The sequence below is a fragment of the Ciconia boyciana genome, chromosome 3 (assembly GCF_034638445.1).
Source record: "Ciconia boyciana chromosome 3, ASM3463844v1, whole genome shotgun sequence".
Lineage (NCBI taxonomy): Eukaryota > Metazoa > Chordata > Aves > Ciconiiformes > Ciconiidae > Ciconia > Ciconia boyciana.
Window position 1 is genome coordinate 11,164,486 of NC_132936.1, and position 20,758 is coordinate 11,185,243.

Genomic DNA, 20,758 nt, shown 5'->3' on the forward strand with positions numbered 1-20,758 from the left:
TGTTGACTGGATTTACTGTGTTTACTATGTCAGTCTTACTAGATGACTGATACTCTTGGGGAAGTGACAGGGTAGTTTGTTCGAAAGTTTGTGCAATTCTATGAAATATGAGGCATGTTTTCAGTGTCACTGTATCTAAGCTAGTGAAAAAATTGCTTACTACCTCTGAGAAGCCAAGGAAACTGGGATCTGAAAAAGGTTTGGCTCCAGAAAAAGTGAAACTGGCATACCCTAGCAGAAATGTGTGGTAGTTTACTATTTTTTTTACTGCTAATTACTCTTTAAAAGAAGATTTTAACCAAGGTGAATAGTGCTATTGTATAATTTAGCTAGAGGGAAGAATTTTTTGATTGGTTTGGTTTTTTTTTAAGTCAGTGTACTTTGGGGGGGGGGGGGGGGAGGGTGTGGAATTTAAGATCATGGAGGATGACTTATCTCCTTCAAAAGCAGTTCCCTGAACTGTATAGAAAGTAATCAACATGCATTAGGGTTACTTGCCCTGACAGGACATGGTAGTGAAATAAATTAATGTTGAACTAAGACTTCAAATACTGATCCTTTTGTCTTGCTGGATATTTACCTAATGCAGTTGATAATTGAACCAGTGACAGTATTTCAGCTTAACTCTCTTAAAATGATGATAAGACTGTGATCTCTACGGAAACAGTAACTTATTGATGAAAAACAAATGCCATGTTCTAGTTGCTGAACGTTTCTGGGCTGACACAAGGCTAGTCTTACTTGATTTTTTTTTTTACTTGAATGAAGCATTTAACCAATCAGTTGGCTTTTAATCAATTTTTGCTTCATCCAGGGTTCCATGTTGACTTTCTTGAACCATCTCCCATTTGAGAAAGCAATAATAGATGAAGCCCTGTTCTTTAGAAAGCTGAGTAGCCACATTGGATATGCTTGCTTCCCCCTGTCCCCCCAGCACTTAAAACTCCTTTTGAAAGGTAGAGGTGTTAGTAAGGTATCTGTGATAGTAGCAATGGCGTGATAGAGTGGATGGGTAAAATTCATATTGGTGTTTGTTCTTTTGCCACCCACGAAGTAGTCTGAAAGGCTGAAAGCAGTGGAAGTGAACGATGGCATAAATGCCTGGGAATTAAATTGAGGTATATATGACTGCTCATACAGATCTTCATTTTAGGTTATCTCAGATTGAGGGAGATACTTATGCATGATTATGACTTTGTTTGTTTTCACGGTATTCTGTGGATCTGTGAAGATGCTTAAAAAACCAACCATCCAAACAAAAAATCCACATACAAAAAGCCAGTGTTCTAATACATTAATATAGCATCAGAAATTGATACTATATTGTGATCTTGCACTTCCTAGGTTATTGTGTCTTTCATTCCAACAGTGTCTTCCAGGTATCTTGAGGTAACAGGTTCACATAGCTAGGTTAACTTACGCAGTAATTTTCTTAATGTATTGCACAACAATGAAGTAGTTCTGGAATAGATTCCATGGCTGTTTTAACCTTCTTTTTGATTATAACCTTCCAAAATATTAAAGGAAATGTCCTCATAAATACCCTTGTAAGCTAGAATTGGTAGTTGTATGTTCTTACGTGCTGCCCTCTGTCTACTTTGAAAGGTGTGAAAGGGAGGTTAAGTGATCTGCTTCTAGCTATTGGGAAGTTGTTCTCTTCCTCATTTTCTCTGTCTCGATAGATTTTTCTCTGAACTGAAATTAATTTCTTGTTCATAATTCTAATCCTTCTTGGTCTTTTTTTCCCCCAATTGAGAATCAATACTTTACATTAGGAGGCTGATGCTTTTCATATAATTACTAAAATCAAGACTGTCTTGAGTCCTCAAGCAAGTATCTCTTCCATGTGCTAATGTAAAGGGATATAGTATGAAATCTGTTTTCATTGTACCATAACACATTTTGGAAATAATATGTACTGGAAATCCTTCTGTTAAGCTATCCATCTGAGCTGCATTCAGATGGAGCCTGGTATCAATCAGTATGGGGAATAGGACAGCATAACATGAGCCAGAGATATGGTTTCCTTGATCTGTTTCTGTCTTGCAATTCTTTGTTAATTTATTCTGTAAAGAAACAGACTAAAGTTTTATTAGCAAGAGATCTGCTGTATTGCAGGTGTCTTTCTCTAAATGTCTCCTAAAATTTTAGCTGTTAGATCAGCTATGATTCTTCTGGCTCCAGCTCCCAAAAGCTATCATGACCCTTAAGGTCGTGATAATATTCTGAAGAAATACTGACACATGGTGCTATTTCTCTTCTCTAGGCATCTGTTGTTTGCTATTTCAGGGCCAGCGTAGTGGGCTTCAGGACCTTTAGTGTGACCTAATACAGGCATACATAGAATTAATTGCCAAACTGGATATAAAACTAAGTCTTTTTTTGATAATGTCTGTTCTTACAGAAACTTACAGGGTCAAAGCACACGCAAATTTCAGGTTAGGGACAATGTATCAGTTTCTGGTGTCAAAACTTAAATCAGAGAAATTGTAGAAGGCTCTGTAGGAATAACATCTGATCTTAAATTTTAAAAAAGCCCTTAATTCAAGAGCCAGTAGTGAAGACTGTGCAGTTACTTATCAGAGAGCTGGTTAAGAGGCAGCTTTAGCATAATTGGTTATTATCTATGCGAGAAAAGGGCTTTGTTCATCTGGCAGAGACATGATCAGCGCTGATACTGAAAGAGACACTTCTTAGCATACTGTTGGAAGAGCTTAGTAAGAACTATGGCAATCTTTTCCACTGTTTTGAATTAGGATTGGATGTATCTTTGTAAGGTTTCCTTTTTATTGGATTAAATGCAGGAAGTATTAAGCAAAACACATGTTATCAAAGGGTAAAGCACGATGATTTTAGCTACTTGTATTAATTTGTGATGACTTCTTGATTAAGTCTTTTTCAGTAGAACTAATCAAGTGGGGGTTTTTTGTTGTCTGTTAGAGGAACACACTTGTTTTGTTTTTCTGAAAAGTACTCTTTTTTGAGTTCCTCAATGAAATAGTTGACAGCTGTGAGGGGTGCTCACTTATATGGCAATCCAGTAGCTGAAGCATACCTTTAAAAAGAGCATAGTGTATGTCATATCCATCATCTGTCAAAAATAAATAATAAATCTAAATTGCTGACCCTCAGGGAGGTGCAAAATTGTTAATTTAAAAAAATTCCATTTATTTAAGTATTTGAGGGATGATTTTGTTGTGTAGAAATTTTAATGAAAACTTTTTCTGTAAAACTGTTTGATCTTCAATAGGATACATTTTAAACTTAGCCTCTTGAGGTACAGATGATGCATTATGTTTTGTGTTACAGATATTCTGTATTCTTTGTGTACCAGAGCACATGAAGACTGCAAGCAGTTGAATGTATCTGTTTGGAATTTGAGAGTGTGTAGTTAAAAAACAAACAAAAACCCCACAAAAAACAACAAACCAAAGCAAACCTAAAAAAACCCCCAAACAACAACAACAAAAAACCAACACCCCCCTCCCCAAAACAACCTGTACTTTTGCAGTGAGGATTACTGCTGCTTCCTACCAGTGGTCAGTTGTTTTTTCCTCCGATAGAAATCCTGCGAATGAGTTTTGAAATAAAAACCAGTATTGCAGTGTGTTCTGCTCTAAATTTGCCTATGTTCTTAACACTGTGTTCTCTGAACACCTGTCTGATAGTGGAATTTACTAATTTCAGGGTAAGCATACTTTAAGGTGATGCTCATTTTATGACACCCAAGATATTACGTGATCTGTTTTATTCTGACAAGGTTGTTAGGTTGTGACACCTTCACTTCTGTATTTCTCATCACTCTCATCTCAGCTGGATACATATTTGAACTTGTCTTAGACTGCATTTAACATAAAACATTATTATCTTTCTGAAAACTAAGTTTTCATAGATAATCATGAAATGCTTGCTTTCTGTTCTACCACTGTCCTCCAAAATGAAAAATGAGTAGTATTGCAAACTTGTTACAATATAAAGCTAAAAAAGATTAGTAGATTGCATAGGCTGATCTGAAATATATAATCTTTTGCTTTTAGTTGAACTGCATTTGTAAGATTCCATTAATTTATTTCTCTGTTCTCTGATGGCTAACTTCATCCCTTAAATTCGGGGTAAACTTAATATCTTGGTGCTCCCAAAGTATGTTTGGTTGACATGCATTGAGAAAGTGGGCATCTATCTCAGGGCAGGTAATGACAGTATAACACTCTTGCAAGCATAATACTCTCCTATAGTTTTGTTGAGCTTTGCCTGTTTATCATCCTCCACCCCAAGTCCTTCTGCGTTAATGAATTTATGTAAGGAACCCAGGGATTTCAGTAGGTTAGCTAGTCAAAATGCTTTGTTTCTGGTAAGAGGTCTGGGCAGCACAGAAAAACAGCAATCGGCAATCCTTAAGTTACTCCAGAGGAGCTCTTGTCACCTCTGTTTCAGTGTTAATATTGTGGCCTGTTAATGACAGTCTTATCCTCTTCTTTAAGCTGTTTTCATGAGCTCTTTCAGTGCTATATTAAGAAATACCTAAAAAATATTTTTGTTAGTAGTTTCATCAAGGCTTATACTAAGCAGCTGTGAAATTCAGAAGGATTTTTTAGTCACTTAAGTAACAGGAGAATCAGAGCTCCAGAATGTACTAATTTATTGCAAACAAAGCTTTATCAGATTAATTTTTTTTCCTAAATTCACAAAATTTAACATTTTAAACTGAACATTACATTTTGCAGAATTTGATGGATTACGATGCTGTCTTCAGAGCTCTTCCCTATTTTTTTTGCAAGTTGTTTTCATTATAGTTTCAGTTGATGGACCTTGTGAAGTATGTAATATATAGTCTGAGAATAGTTTTTTAATTACATATTCAAGAGAAAATGTGATAGGTGGAGTTTGGCAGTTGTACTGCTACTGATGGGAAAAGTTAGAGGAATAAAGTAAAAGTAGTAAAATAAAAGTAAAAAGAATGCTGACATTTGAGGTATTTTTGTTTGTGTGGTGCTTCTGTCATGTCGCACTGAGTTTTCTGTCCTCAAAGACAGTACAGGAAGTGATACTGATCTAACTTGAAACTTTTTCCGCTTTAGAAGTAGTAAAGAAAAAAAATCATATAGCTAAATGAAATTGTTGCTATGTGGAACTTCAAATTTGAATGTCACAGATTTGTAACCAGCAGATCCCTATGGTCTAAAGGAGCTGACTTGCCACCATGTGTTAGTCGCTTTCTAAAATTTGGAACATGATGCATTTCTAAGTGAACAGAACTTTACAATGAACTGCTGCTGTTTCTGATTTTCATTATAGTATTAGTTAAAGGCTAAGCTTTTGAGCCAACACGGAATAGAAGGCAGTGTTAGTTAAAGTTTCTGAGAGGATTTGCTCGGTTTAACACCAGGGATTAATTTGATTAGCTTTTTTGACAGCTGCTTCTATATTCTGTATCTCTCGCTCTCATAACTTCAGAATCTCAGTCTTGTTGGGGTCACTTGAGCAATTTCTTTACACAGCATCCCCTTCAGTAACGGAACATAAGTTTTAAGTGTTTATGATTATTCCTTGGCAATGCACTCTTCCTTATGTAAAGCTGACTTTGGTATCTAAAATGAATTACTTGCATATCCTCTTAATAGTATTGGGTTTTTTTGCCCATTTATAAACATATTTTAAATAAAGCCGTTTTCTCTTTTGGAACAGCTTTTACCTGCCAAAAAGTTTTGGGAACCTGATGATTCGGCAAAAGATGGACAAAAAGGGATATTCCTTGGTGATGAGTGGAGAGAGACTGCATGGGGAACTCCTCGTAAGTGATTGATGTATATGTATTGAAAAATCAGTCATGTTTACTAAATATTATTTCAAAGTAAACTAGTATTATAAATTTTAATTGTGTATTAAATTTTATTTTCCTTTCATTTTAATTGTGAAAATGTATACTGCGCTGGTAGTTGTGTGCCAGTAACACTTCTTGAAACTGGGATTTGACATTTTTTATTTAATTTAATTTTGGTCTTGTTTAATATTGCCTCTTGTAATGAAATGCAAGCACATTACAAGTTGTATTTAAAAAAAGACAATAGTTTTATTTATTTATTTGTTTTTAACAGACCATTCTATGTCCCAACCTATTATGGTACAGAGAAAGCCTGGACAGGGTTTTCATGGCAACAGTGAAGTAAATGCTGTATTGTCTCCACGATCAGAAAGTGGCGGCCTTGGAGTGAGCATGGTAGAATATGTGTTAAGTTCCTCTCCAGCTGATAAATTGGATTCCCGGTTTAGGAAAGGAGCTTTTGTAAGTAATGCAGCGTGTGTTAAGCTTGCCTAGTTACCTACTGTGGTCTTACTGTCTCACATGGTTATATTTTCTACTCTATTTGTCCATTTTCCTTTTTTAATTCTTCTCTTTAGAAGGAGGTGTGTAGTTGCTATCTGTCTGTCTTCCTTGTTTGGAGGGGGCAGAAGAGGGAAGTGGTTTGGGAATCTTGACTAAATAGCTGTCTTAAAAAAAACGTACTTTCCTAACACCTTTAAATAAAGGTAGGAAAAAGATTGCAAATAGCTTAATTTAAAGTGTGTGATGGGCTTTATTCTAGATCTTCCTATTGTGTGTTTCCATACGGGTTTGTTTTGTACTAGATGTTTTAACTATATAAAATAAACTTTATCTAATTTGAAGTGTTACTGCTTTAACAGCACCGCTATAGTTAAGGTTGAGTTAGCTCTTCCATTATAAATCTTGGCATTCCTTTTCACATTTTGGCAGTTACTAATTGCATGTGGTTGAAACTTGATGACCAAGTTACCCACGAAATGCAATTTCATTGAAAACAAACTGTTTGTATTGTTTACGTGCACTGTAGTGTAGAATTAGGTCACCTTGTGGTGCTCCTATTGTGTTCTGTTCAATATTCAGAATCAAACAGATTCTTTTTCCTCAGGGCACTAGAGATGCTGAAACAGATGGACCTGAGAAAGGAGATCAGAAAGGCAAGGCTTCTCCGTTTGAGGAGGACAAAAACAGAGATCTTAAACAAGGAGATGATGAGGATGTTACTAAAATAAATGGCAGAGGTTTGCCAAATGGAATGGATGCCGATTGCAAAGATTTTAAGTAAGCTTTTAACTGTTTCTCAAGAAGACGAGCATGTCTCTTAAGGGCATTATTACAGTTCTGGTTTGTGTGTCAGCTTTAAACATTATCCAGCTGCAGACTGATTCTTCCTACCTCACGTCCTCCCTTTCCCACTGTGCAACATGTTTCTTAAGATGTCATTAATGTGTGTGTCACTTCTCATGAGACAAATTCATCTTAATATAGTAATTATTCAAAGTAAATGGGGTACCTTCAAAATGTGGTAAATTAAAGAGGGATAAAAACTTTAACCCTTTTAATTTCAAACTAAATTCCTTTCTCTTGCTGCTTCCTTTAATACTCAGTACAGATACTTTTGCATCTGATTGTTGTTGTAGAGAGTAAGTCCTACAGAATTTTGATTTCCTTCTAATTTTGCTAGTGGATACCACAGCCTAACACAATTATTTCCCCACAAAAGTCTTTACAGAAAGCATTTATTTGACTAAGGAGAAACAATGTATTTCCCTATTCACATAGTTAAATGTCACTATTCACAGTATAGAATGATGTTGTGGTTTGGTTGTTTTCTTAGGGGAAAAAAAATTGGACCAAGCTCAAGCTTTTGAACTGTGAACTCCTATATGACAGCACAGCCAGCCTGTTTTTTCCTAATGCTAAACTGCTTTTTAAATTGGGTATTTTTAAAGGACTAATCTTTGTTTTTAAATGACTGTGATGCATTTGTAACTGTCATACAGAAGAATTAACAAGATCAGAAAACTAGAGTGCTGCTCATAAATTTGTATTAATGTGATGAATGTGACCAAATAGTTGTGGTTTCATTAGTTCATAATTGAACAAGTATATTAAAATGCATGTTTGAATCCCATACGTAAGTATTTCCTACCCTTAAAAAAAAAAAAAAACAACGTATTTACCTGAGGCTAAGGAGGGATTCTTCGTCTGTTTTTCAAGACGTGTTACTGAAAAGAATGTAATACCAAGCATATTAGAGACCTCAAATTAGCTCCTTTCGGATGCATGCTGCAATATGCACAAAAAACAAAGTTGCCTTCGATATTATATGTAGAAAATGCAGAATAAATTTTGTCCTGCTTTTCTTTACCAGTATCTATTTCAATTTTGAAATAGTTGCTTGCGAAGTACCTTTTGTATTATTTAAAGAGAGAAATTATTAAAAAATATACAAGTGCAAAAAAGCATCCAAAGCCAGTAAACCTCTCTCAAAAAAAAAAAAAAGTCATCTAATTTAAATGGGCTGTATAAAGTGGTGGTATAAAGCCCTCCAGACAGAGGTTTATAATTGAAGTATTGACACAACTTTAACTATAGCAACAGAACAGCACCAATATAAGGAACAACCTATGTTAGCTAAACATAAGTATTAACAAAGAAACTTTGTCCTGTCCTCCTCGTTGTATTTTTATTGTACTTACAGCTTTTTTAAACTAAAGTATGTACTGAAATAACTGCCTGTTTTACTTTTGTTCTTCACTTTGTTGATACTGTATGTCACTTGGGTAGAATAAGGAATCTTACACAGCTTCAAACTCAAGTTTTGTACGTTGAGCAAGACATGGTTGCTAGCTAGGATACTTAGATGGCAGACAATATGTTACAGACTATCATCATGAGGTTGGTTGTTACATTAAAAAATACCTAGCGTAGCTGCTTTATCTTTGAAGTATTTTGTCCAAAGTAGTAATCATACAGTACTGTTGAATAAACTCACTAAAAGACTGCTTTCTAGCTATACAGTCTTTAGAGTTGGTATCAGCAAATACATAAATACTAGCAGATTTCTTTGCATTAATCTGTGCTCCAGTGAGGAACAGATACTTCAACTTTGGAGCCCTGAAGAGGGAGGAGAACAGGTAGTGTCTCTGTCCTAGAGTTAGCAGTATACCGTACTGCTCTGGCAGTGTACTGCTGGAATAAATGTAGTTTCATCCTGCAAGATGGCATTTTGTATTAGAGCCCAGTTTTCACAAATAAAGCAAACTTAACTGGAAGTTGTATGTTTCCTGAGAAACAATATATAATTATCGAGTTCTGCCAATACAGTAATGCTGTTAAGGGATCATAGATTCTCTCACATGACTCCTTCCTAGTAGTTGACATAGATTTTTGCCAGTAAAAATTGGTAGTCTAAACAATATGGCCTGACACAGGAGGTGGGATACCACTCCAAATTAAGGCACCCTAAATCTAACCAAACATAAGGTTGGGAATCTGTTGATATCTCACTTCAGGTGTTTGCCTGTAAGTGTTTATGGGTGCACAGAGATTCCCCTGTAGTCAGTGGGGATGTAGTCAATACAGCCGGTGGAGACAAGAGAACAATTTAGCTTTTACCCTGAAGTAAACACCTAGTGACTGGTCAGTTGAGTTGCTGTCTAGGCTCTGTCAATGGTATTGACTAGATTTTCATTCCCTCTGATGGGAATTTAAACACTAGTGCACTTACAGATGGGTAAGTGTAGCTATCTGCATATCGGTCACCACCAGCCGTTCATATTTGGAAACTGAACTTTCAGGGGTTTGGCATAGTAAACGATTTCCAGCTCCATATCTCTATCTTACTGTCAACAGAAATCAAACACCTACGTTTTGCTCCATCCTAAAGATCTTCTTCTACAACAACAGGCTATATTTATTCTTAGGGAAACTGAGATGGAATCAGTGGGATTATATTAGGAACAATTTTTTCCCCTAAGCAATCATCAGGTGTAGTGTAGTCTGTTAAATGAGTTGTGTAGGAAATGAAATGTTTTAGTCAAATGCTAAATGAGGCAGTTATTAGTCCATTTTACTTAAGGTAAAAAATATATTGTTTGCTTTTGAGATGTGAAAGATACTTGCTATATTGTATGTTTGCCTCTTCCAGCTGAAGTTTTATTGTCTCTTTTTCTTCTTTGACATGAGATGTATGTAGCCATTTCCTTTTTTGTTCTGTTTTTCCTTTTGAACTTTCTTCAATACGTTTTCTAATAATTCCTGTCACTTCCAAAAGGTAATAAAGAGCCATCCCAAAAGTTACAGGTGACCACAGTTCACTCCATTTCACTCAAAACAGCCTCAAAGATTATAGTCTGTTTTTCTCATGGTGATTTGAAGAGCTGTATAGTCTTAAAGTTTAAAAAAATAAATAAAATATATGCTTTGAAATGAAATGTGTCCTTTATCTTGAGCCATCAATACATGCTGGTTAAAATCAGTCTGTCACTTCCCTTTGTAAAGTCTCTGAGTTCAGAGATCCTTTTAAAATAGAAATGCTCTACTCTGTCCATGGACAGCTTTATTTAAGACTGAAGAGTCTATCTTGAATTTCTTCTAAACAGTCGTACCCCTGGAAGTCGACAAGCCTCCCCAACAGAAGTAGCTGAACGCTTGGGCCCCAATCCCAGCACCACAGAAGGATTAGGTCCACTTCCCAATCCTACAGCCCACAAGCCTCTGGTAGAAGAATTTTCAAATCCAGAAAATCAGAATCTAGATGCCATGGAACAAGTTGGTCTTGATTCTCTACAGTTTGACTATCCTGGCAATCAGGTACAAATGGACTCTTCAGGAGCTACTGTAGGACTTTTTGACTACAATTCGCAGCAGCAGGTTAGTACTGGACTTGAAAACATGCCAAATTGGTCCTTTAAGTTGTGCATTATCCTCTTTGATAACCAGTAATTTAAGCATATAATGCATTTAATTTTGTTTGGTCTGTGACTTAGTCAAAGGCAAATAAATGTATATTTAATCTAGAAGAATAATGGTGCATAATTTTCTAGTTTAGTAACTTATTAGGATAGAAACTTGGGTTAAAATCTTTTTTTGTAAGTAAATCCCAGCATATTATAGCCCTGACTTTTGAAAACTGAAATGCATCTTTTTTTCTTTTCCAATAGCTTTTCCAGAGGACTAATGCTCTGACTGTTCAACAGTTAACAGCAGCCCAGCAGCAGCAATATGCACTGGCTGCAGCTCAGCAGCCACACATAGGTGAGGTTTTTGTAAAGTGCAGCAGGCATCCCTGGCAAAAGTGGGTGTGTTGCTTTGGTATAATCCTTTCAGTTTTACCCACAGTATTCTAATTCAAATAGATACGGATCAATTGGCCCATTTTAGCGGTTCTCCTGAAAAGTGCTCAGAATGACTGCGTAAGACTGTCCTGTCCTTAGAGAAGGTTTTCTGTTGTGTAAATTTTTGCCTACTTTGAACTGTTGCATACAAAGAGAGATTATTTTTGCTTGTGTAGCACAATAGTTGAATTTTGATGGGAGAAAAAGTAAAAAAGCTTTTCTGCTATAAGTAGGGATAGAAACACTAGCTTTATTTACTAAAATAACAAAAATATGCAATTCTGTTATTCTATTGCAGTTTAGTATTTTTGATAATCCAGTTAAAAACCATTGTACAGTTGTTGTGTTAATTCATTCTTCCTTGTTAATGGCACCTTTTAAACAGATAGCTCTTTATTCTCGTGGGCACCTTTCTTTGTGATGGAATTATTCTTTAGCAAGCATTTTTTTCTGTCCCTTTAAAGTAATTCAGTGAATTAAATGAATAAAGTTCTTAGTGTGCTGGCAACTCAATAAGGAGGCTATATTTCAGTGACAACAGTTTTATCTGCCACTGTAGAAGCTGTCTGTTTGGGGTGAGGGAGGTTGGAACGCACATGGAAGCAATTCCTTATTTAAGGAAGGGAGCTCCTCAAATTCTGACACTGTAGGCCAGATTTAAAGATTCCTGCTCTTCCCACTCTCCACCACTAGGCTGTTGAAGTGTGTGCATTGATCTCCTTCCTCTGTGAGGGAAAAAGAGTTCTTAGGATCAGAAGGGCAGACAGAAATAGGAAGCAGCATCTCCAAAGGGATGTGTCCATGTTCTCCTGCAATGCAGTGACAGTTAAGTTTTCCCACCGGCTTGTTTAGCTGGATTGTGAGGTCTATTCAGACAGGGATCAGCAGTCTAGAGCTGGTGTTTAAAAGTGGCAGCTCTTTAGTGTTATGTAGCTAAGACAGTCTTAGAGCTGGAAGCATGGCAGATTGAGACGTTTGTGTGAGTCCACAAGTCGTGTCTTCTGTCTCCTTCTTGTCTCCTTGCATTACAATCCTTATATCAAATTTAGATTCTTGAAAGCAAGATTACCATCTCATAACCTGCTGTTTAAAAGCCAGATATCTGATTTAAACTATATGGTTAGATTTTTTCCCTATTGTCAGTGAAAAGAGATTTGTATCTCTAGCAGGTGACTCATTCTATCTGCCTGATTCACTTAAGACACTAGATTATTTGTCTGATACAGGTTTAGTTGTAAGACTAGTGTAACTTCTAGATAGTTGAAGTTGTATTCCACTTAAAGGTAAATTCCACTTTGAATAATCCTTTCTGTATAAGGGCAGGTAGATACATATGAGATAAATTTCCTTGGAGTCTGTAGACCCAGCAAAACAAAGCTGTTAGGCCTCGGGGTTAGTAAGAAAGAACTGGTGAGAAGAGAGAGAAGTGTTGATTTCTGTAATGGTGTACCTGCTCTGAGAAACTTCCAAAGTACAAGCAGTTCTGATTTTAACAGATATGCTTTGTGGTTTGATTGGTTTGAATATGATGATGCTTGCTAAGTATGTTAGCTATAATTAAACTCTGTTTATTACTGTAGCAGGCGTATTCTCAGCAGGCTTGGCTCCAGCTGCTTTTGTGCCAAACCCATACATTATCAGTGCTGCTCCTCCAGGTACTGACCCATACACTGCAGCTGGATTAGCTGCAGCAGCTACCCTAGCAGGTAACTGAACACTTTCTAGTGTCTATCTTGGTAATTTTACTGAATGAAATCAGAAAAAAGCTGAAATCCATTCTGTTTATTCTCTGTAAATATATTTCTAGGAAGGAGGGACTTTTAGGAAAATTAGTATTGCAGTTTTGAAAATTTTCACAAAAAAGTAAAGGGATTCAGTTTCTGTTATATATGGATACTGAGTATTTCTTTCCCCTGGACTTTTATATGCAACAGTTAAGTTTCTTCTGTTCTAAAAATGTTTATCCTTAATAAAGTTTCGTCTAACATTAGTATGTATTATTTTCAAAAGACGAGACAGCTAGCCTTTCCTTGTATGTTTTTACTCAGTCCATTAATTTTCTAATTAGAGGTTTTCTCATTCCCAGTGGGCATGAGAATAAAGATGGTCTCCAGCATGCTAAAAGGCCCAAACAGATAAACCCCAAGCCCAGGAAAATCTCTTAAAAAGTTAATAGATACCGTTGTGAAACAACACTACTGAGTATTCAAGTCCCAGCTCGTGCTCAGACCTGAGCATAACATTTTGAAAAAAACCCCTGTATCTCCAGTTGGTGGTTTCGCAGGAAAGGCAGTAGAAAAAATATATATGTATACATAATGCATTATGTGTACAATACAATGATATAGAGAGCTCACTCTTCTACGGGTTCTTTATTAATAAACTGGTAGAGGTAAGTGTGCCCATTCTGAACAGTGTGACGTAGTAGGCAGGGGAGGCAGAGGCAATAGTTGTGTTTATAAGCAGAGGAAGCATACAGAAAGGAGGAATAATAGATGATCATAGTTTCAGTATATCACTGTCAGGAGGATGAATTTTGGTTCATTCTATGATGTTCTGAAATGATCTTTCTTCCAACCATGGAAACTGATTTTGAGTGTTCTTTGGTATACAAGCTTTGATTACTTTAAGTTTTTGTTTTTGTTTTGTTTTTTTCTTTGTTACCTGAGTCTCACAAGGGTATATTTTTTTTCATAGAGAAGGTATGGTTTGATGTGAATCCTTTAACCCATTTGTGTTCATGTATCATTTTGGCTAATATGGGAATTCATTTCTTTTTAATACTGATTTCTGTTTTGACATTTAGAAGATAGATCAATGAGGGATGCTACAAACAATATAAGTAATTATTTTAGCTAGCTGCATTAGCTGGAATAATCATGTTTTCTGTTTTTAGGTCCTGCTGTGGTTCCACCTCAGTATTATGGTGTACCATGGGGTGTGTATCCAGCCAATTTATTTCAGCAGCAAGCTGCAGCAGCAAATACCACAGCAAATCAGCAAGCGGCTTCACAGGCACAACAGGGACAGCAACCGGTATGTTCTTCATAAAAAGGAGATGTCCTTCAATTTCCTTACATTACTGATTATCATTGTCTTTAAGAATTCTTTTACTGCATACTAAATATTCGTCTTATTTTGCAGTCCCAATTTTTAAAATAAAAAAATATTAAAAATAGTTGCTTTAATCCAGGTTACCGTGCTGTTATGTTGATGTCTAGATAATGCTGCCTGTACAGTTATTCAAAAATTAATGTAAAGTTAAAAACTAATCTAGACAGCTAACATAAGGGGATGAAAATAGATGTTTTAGTAATTTTAGGAGGATATTTTTTCTTTTAAGCTTGGGAAAAAAATTGATCTGTTTTTATTAATTAGCTGAAAAATGGAATGTTACACATTTTTCTTTGTCTCTTTAAAAAGTAGGGAAATAAAGGTGTTAATCAGTAGCTTTGTTGCTTCATGGGGAAGAAGGATTGCCCTGCATGTTTAATTGCCCTGTAATACAGAATAATTGTATTACAACATCACCATGTGCCATATATTATTTTTGCCTTGGTAAATCAAGAGTAAGCAGTTGCTACAAGAACTTGCTGAAATTTCCATTTCTTTAAGTGACTTAAAAAAAAATGCTAATTTTTTATTGTTACTCTGGATGTATTTTTAAAACCATTATATGATCTTTCAGTATAAACAAATGGCCTTTTTCTACAAAGGAAAAACACAAATCTTATAATGATCTTATGCTTGAATGAATGTCACTTTTTTTTGTTTTTACTAGCAATATGGTTAATTTCAATGCCATTCTTATAAATTTAATATGAGAAGTGACTTTGAGTTACCATGACGTTCCAGAGTAGCTTCATTACTGTTGTCATATTCAGGTGGATCTTTCCTCCTACTGATTGTTGTTATCAGTGAACTGCATTGATAACTGAATGTTAATTGATAATCTCTCCAGTGGTTTTTTTTTGCTTTCTCTATAAAATTAATATCCAATTTATGCAAATCGCATGTAAGATATTTTGGGGGGGTATATTATAAATTGTATTTCCCTCTTATTTTGGACTTGGAAAAGATTATTTTAACCAAGTGGAATAGAGTAGTTGCAAGAACTTGGATTGCTTTTCAGTCAGATTCCCGGAGATATGCTGTCAGAACATAATAAAATAAGCCTGTGTTGCATGGTGATGGAGTGTTATGTGAATTCTTAAAACTTAGTGGGTGCATTTTTTACATCACTATTGGCAGTGTAGCGTTAATTATTTACATGAGTTACGACAAGGTCTGAAGTATTCAGACTTAAATCATTCAATGGCCTGAAAATAATGTAAACAAATGCATTTATCAGGGAAGGACAAGTGTTCATTTAATAATAATGCAGCTCATAAATGTATCACTCTTGCAGATTTTCTTCCTTACTTTATACTCATTACCATTGATGGAACATACATGACTTCTGCTGTCCAGAGCAGGGCAGATATTTTATTGTCATATTTGTCAGCAAAATAGTTTATGCGTTTTGTTCTTTCCATGTATATATCCTTGAAACCAATAAGGTGGAGTATTCCCAAAATGAAATTCAGAGCTAAGTGGCACCAAATATGCAAAGCAACTGTTCTAGATCTTTTTTAGAGCTTTCTAAGCATAATATAATGGGCGTGCTTTCTTACCTTTTAAGGAAAGGGTGTCATATTGGTCTTTTCCAGGTTCTGCGTGCTGGAGCAACTCAGCGCCCACTTACTCCCAATCAGGGTCAGCAAGGGCAGCAGGCAGAGTCACTTGCAGCAGCTGCAGCAGCAAATCCAGCTTTGGCTTTTGGTCAGGGTCTTGCTACAGGCATGCCAGGTATGTATGTTATCAGTGGATTAACAGAATCACTGCAAGTTAAAATATTGGTGTTATTAGATAGCAGATTAACTATTCAAAGTCCTGCTATGTTTATGATAAGCTGCTTAGAATTGAGTTTTATATAGTTTTATGTTGTTCGGTAGGATTAAAATACTGGCACGGGATTCTTAGAGCACAAGAAATTCCTCTAGATTTTTTATTTGGAGCATTTTCTCTGTATTTGTTGTTACAAATGTATGCACAAGGTGTATCATAGGTTTTTGCACGATAATTTCATGTAGTGAAGCAACTATATGCTGTCTTAAAAGGTCATGAGTTGTCTGAATGGTTTACTTTGATCCAACAGGAAGTTTTAATTTGTCTGTCTGAAATAATTTTTTACTTGTGGCATATAATAATAAAATCTAAAATTCAGAATCCAAAATTAGGAAATTTAAAAGAAAACTACTGTTTAATTATCTCTGAAGATCACAACATGCTTGAAGTAGAAGCGCTCCAAAGCTTTGGAGCCTCAGATCCTTTTAGCGTGCATGGCTTCTGACTTACCCGGGGAGTGATTTATTCTGAGGCTCAGTACACATGTCATAAATGCACAATGTGTTAGCTTGAAGTTCAGCATCACTTTTAAGTGTTTGGTACAATTACCTGAGCAAGAACAATTTAAGTGTACTTGGCCGTTCTTCAGTATGAAAGTTAAGATTTTACATAGTTAAGTTAGATAATGTTGGTGGTAGCTGCAAATGCATTTGACTTGTACAGGTTCTCTCTTCTGTCAGCACTACTTTGAAATGCCTCACGACCTATAGAAGTCAGAGTTAGTTCGTTGCTGGATGCTCTGGGACTGCACTGTGCGCTTTGCCTCACACAATCAGATTTTACACCTCTAGCTGCAGAACAGACTGGTTCTTGTGTTTTTCTTGTCTGTTTTGTTTTTTAACTGCCATTTTTATTTCTTCTCATGCAGTAGTATCTTCAGCTTTTAGCATCTTTCTCTTTCACCTAAAATGAGAAATCAGCAAAGTGTGCTGTCACAGCACCTGTCAAGTGGTATCTCTGCGCCTCACCAAACCATGGAGAAGGCCTGCAAACAGTGAGGTGTATCAGAGATGCTATAAGCATCTTTGCAAAAGCCTCAAAGGCTTAGCTATACCTTTTTTATGTGTGGTTGGGGGGGGTGGGGTGGTGTTTTTAGTTACTTATTAGTTCTTGCTTTGGACATGGACCTCTAAGACTGGACTGGCCCATACCTTGTAAAAAGCCTGTGACATTTAGTTTGAGTCAAATCAACATGTGAGACCTTGACCCAGCCCAAATTTTTTGCTTTGTTATAGGAAGACTTAAAAAGAGCATTACTTTCAAAAAGAAAAGTTATCTATCTTAAATAATTCAAGGGTAGTTCTTAAAACCCACAAAAAGGCCCCCTCTCCAAACAGATGATTGAAAGTCATTCTCAGTGGTCAGATACATAAACTTGGTAACGCAAGAGCCTGTCCTGTGAAGATTGGACTGGAAGACTTTTTTCCTCCTCCACAAGCCCCAAGAGGTTTTCTGTGAGGGCAGAAACTTTTTTATTCCGTTTCCATTGTAGGTTGCTGCTTTGTCCTATCTGCTGCATGCCTGGACGGCCAGAGAAAAACTTTATTCATGTGAACGTATTTCAGACTGTTCTATAATAGGAATTGTGTGCAACTGGCTTTCAGCCTTACTGACCACAATCTTACAGGCAATGGGGCTCAAAATACGAACAAAAAGGACATTTATTTTTCTCAGTCATCATAAAGTGGTTTTGTAGTGACTCATAGGGAGCACTAGTGATTCCTCTCTTCAGGTGAAGGAGAAGGATATAGGATGATGACATGAACACAAGCCATTTTAGATGGGAATCATAATACTGTTTTAGATGTCTGTATTTGAGCTAGATACTTAAGGCTCCTTTTATTGCTAGTGAAGAGAAATAGGAACTTTTAGTCTTGATTCATCTGCCTCTTTTAGTTACCTGATTTAGGATAAAGTGGGTTTTGCTCCAGAGGTGCCTTTTCCTATTCACTTATTATAAAATTGCATCAAGATCACTAAATTACATCTAGATACCAAAATGTGATTAAGTGAATCCCACATAGTAACCACCAAACAACACATATAATGTAATAAACAAGCAGAAAATGTGTGGAATTCTTGTTTCAATGGACCTGAGTGTTTTACAAGAAAGTGTAGGTCTAAATTGAGTTTTAAGCTTTTGAATATTCTTTACCGAGAGAATGTTTGTAGTTTGCTTCACTGCGAGCTAATAAATGAGAGTATATTATTCAGCTTGTCCGTACTGCTGTCTTTAAATCATTCCAGCTGCTTTCTCCTTGCCACAGCCTTCATGTTGGATGAAATTAATGAGCTATTCCAACTATGGGATTGTTTTATTTTTCAAATTTGATATTTCAAGTATTTCTGTATTAATTATTTAGGGAGGTGTATTTGTGTAGCACTTAAGGCACGTATCTCATTTTAAGTGCAAAGAGAAAGTGTCTGAAATCCAGGTTATTTTTCACATAATGTTTTTGTTAAGTCTCTTTTCTGAAAAAATTAAGTTTCTTTTTTAAAACCATCAGAAGTGAAATACCTTTTGCGTTGGAGTTGTGCAATTACATTTTAAATTCTTCCAGTCCTAATTTAGCAAGTCTTTCAGTAACAAGAATTCTTTAAAAATCGAGTTTCTGATTGAATAAATGTGCAAGACAAAGTCAGAGGGTACTCCCAATTTCATCATAATATGATCAGTATACATTCTTTTCTACGAAAAAACAACGGCTGGACTTGGCTTAGTCATCCAGATTCAGGAATCTGCATGTGACCTCAGTTGTCTAAGGAGCCATTGTGCTCAGTGGAGATCTCCCTAGTGCAGTTGCTGTACAGAGGCTGCAGAGCTGCTCAGCTTACCCTAAAATAGATGTCTAGCGGCGGGTCAGCTGAATCCCTCCGGAGGCTTCATTGACTGCATTGGCTAGATCAGATGCAACTTAGTTTTATTGAGTTCACGCAAGTGAAGCTGTTAGCACTGACTATAGTGGGGCATCTAGTATGCAGATGGGCGTGTAAATTGAGTTGTCTGAAAAATATGCATAAAACATTAAAATCAACAATTTCTTTCTATTGGCATTGCATTTGTTATTACCTAGAGGAATTTGAAGTGTGACATTGCAGTGGGTTGTGCATTCTGTGCCTCCAGGTAGTACGAAATAGAAGTCAAATCTAATTGTGCCAGACATACAGGGAGTTACAGTATTGAGAAAGTTACAATGGCTATAGAAAGTATAAATCATTTACTAGTAGGACAGTAAGTTCTGAATTCAGTTTGTGAGAGGACAAGCGCAGAGATCAAGCTGTGCATATCTTTTGTCAGAACAAACAAAAGGTTATAGTGGTTCAGGTTTTGGTGAGCTTGGGAGACTGAAGTAAAGACTGCAGCATTTAAGGAAAGATTGAAGATGAAGAGTTGAATAAATTTTCAAATCTGTATGCAGAAGAGAGTAATTGGGTCTCGGGAATGTTGAGAAGGGAGAAGCTGTAAGTTTTCTACATAGGGAGAGAGGACTCTACAGTGACTTGCAGGTTATGCTCCTGAGTGGGGAGAGAGAGAGGTGTCAGGATGGTAGTGTTAAAAGGGGCAGGTAATTGAGTTGGCAATAAGAAGTGTCACATCTGTTAACTTAAATTGAGTAGAGACAAGTGACAAACTCTGACATACGTTTGGGTGTCATCAACAAGGGAAGTTGCATAGAGGGAAGGGAGTAGGAGATCTGGGCAGAGCTTTGTGGTATTACATACAAAGATGTGAGAAGAGAGTGTGAAGTATCCAGTGAAAGACACTGAAGAAATTACTGGATGGATAAGAGCAACACTAAGAATGGGCTGCACGAGCCAAGAGAACAGATTTCCTCTCATTCTTTAAGAAAATTTAAGGTTTGTGTGAAAAGAATCCAGAAAGTTTTCAGAGTCTGTGGTTTTGGAGACATTTAGAAATTATTTCAGCAAAGCACAGTACTCACTTACCAGATTGTTTACTTTCATATTCCCCGCTGTTCTGGAGACAGTAAGAGTAGATAGAGCAGTTGAATTCTAAAATAAAAGGTGTGATTAGGAACTGATTAGGAAACAGAGTATGTTTTTTGGTTGCAGTGGAAGACCACAGTAAGCTGAATGTGAAGGCACTGAAATGAGCTTTGGTAGTTGCTAATTTGGAGGGGAAATTGCACAGTCACAGAGAGATGATGATGTGATGGAGAGGTAATAACTGAAACAGGAGGAGAGAGGGAATTAGAGAGGAGAAGATCTGGCAAGTCACCATATCTTTAATAAGAGAGAAATCTGGAAAATAGTTTTTATCTTTGTGGTCACCTTTCTGGGGTGGGGTGCAAAGTTTGTAGAATACTGTGAAGGAAGGGAAAGCAGAAGACTTAAGTTTTGCTATGAGAGCTGTTCTTCAATTATTTGATCTGAGATGGTCTCTCTGAAATTGTATTTTTGAGGTCAGAGCAAATAATTTTATACTTCTGAGGCTGCAGATGCATTTACCAAGGTCTCAGCAATTTCACAAATAGTCCTACATTGCTTTGTTTTAGTAGATTTGAGTAGAAAGCTGAGGTGACTCCTATTCCAGGTCAGAATGTATTCATTTCGTAGATTAGGAACATAGCAGCAAGCATCAGTTCTCATGCATAGCTTGAACCTTCTATGATGGACGGTATCTTGA

The 20,758-nt window shown here is 36.4% G+C and overlaps 1 protein-coding gene across 9 annotated transcripts in view; it reads left to right on the forward strand.

Annotated features, from left to right (window-relative positions):
- PUM2 (pumilio RNA binding family member 2) overlaps positions 1-20,758 on the forward strand; it is a 77,498-nt gene that overhangs the window by 29,552 nt on the left and 27,188 nt on the right. For 6 of the 9 annotated variants that reach the window (XM_072858497.1, XM_072858496.1, XM_072858500.1 and 3 more), the window contains exons 3-10: positions 5,686-5,791; positions 6,096-6,283; positions 6,930-7,102; positions 10,429-10,699; positions 10,990-11,083; positions 12,744-12,869; positions 14,060-14,199; positions 15,873-16,011. In XM_072858497.1, the coding sequence (XP_072714598.1) occupies positions 5,686-5,791; positions 6,096-6,283; positions 6,930-7,102; positions 10,429-10,699; positions 10,990-11,083; positions 12,744-12,869; positions 14,060-14,199; positions 15,873-16,011 (1,237 nt within the window). The remainder of the gene's footprint in view (positions 1-5,685; positions 5,792-6,095; positions 6,284-6,929; positions 7,103-10,428; positions 10,700-10,989; positions 11,084-12,743; positions 12,870-14,059; positions 14,200-15,872; positions 16,012-20,758) is intronic. The other 3 variants (XM_072858499.1, XM_072858502.1, XM_072858503.1) reach the window with 2 other exon arrangements.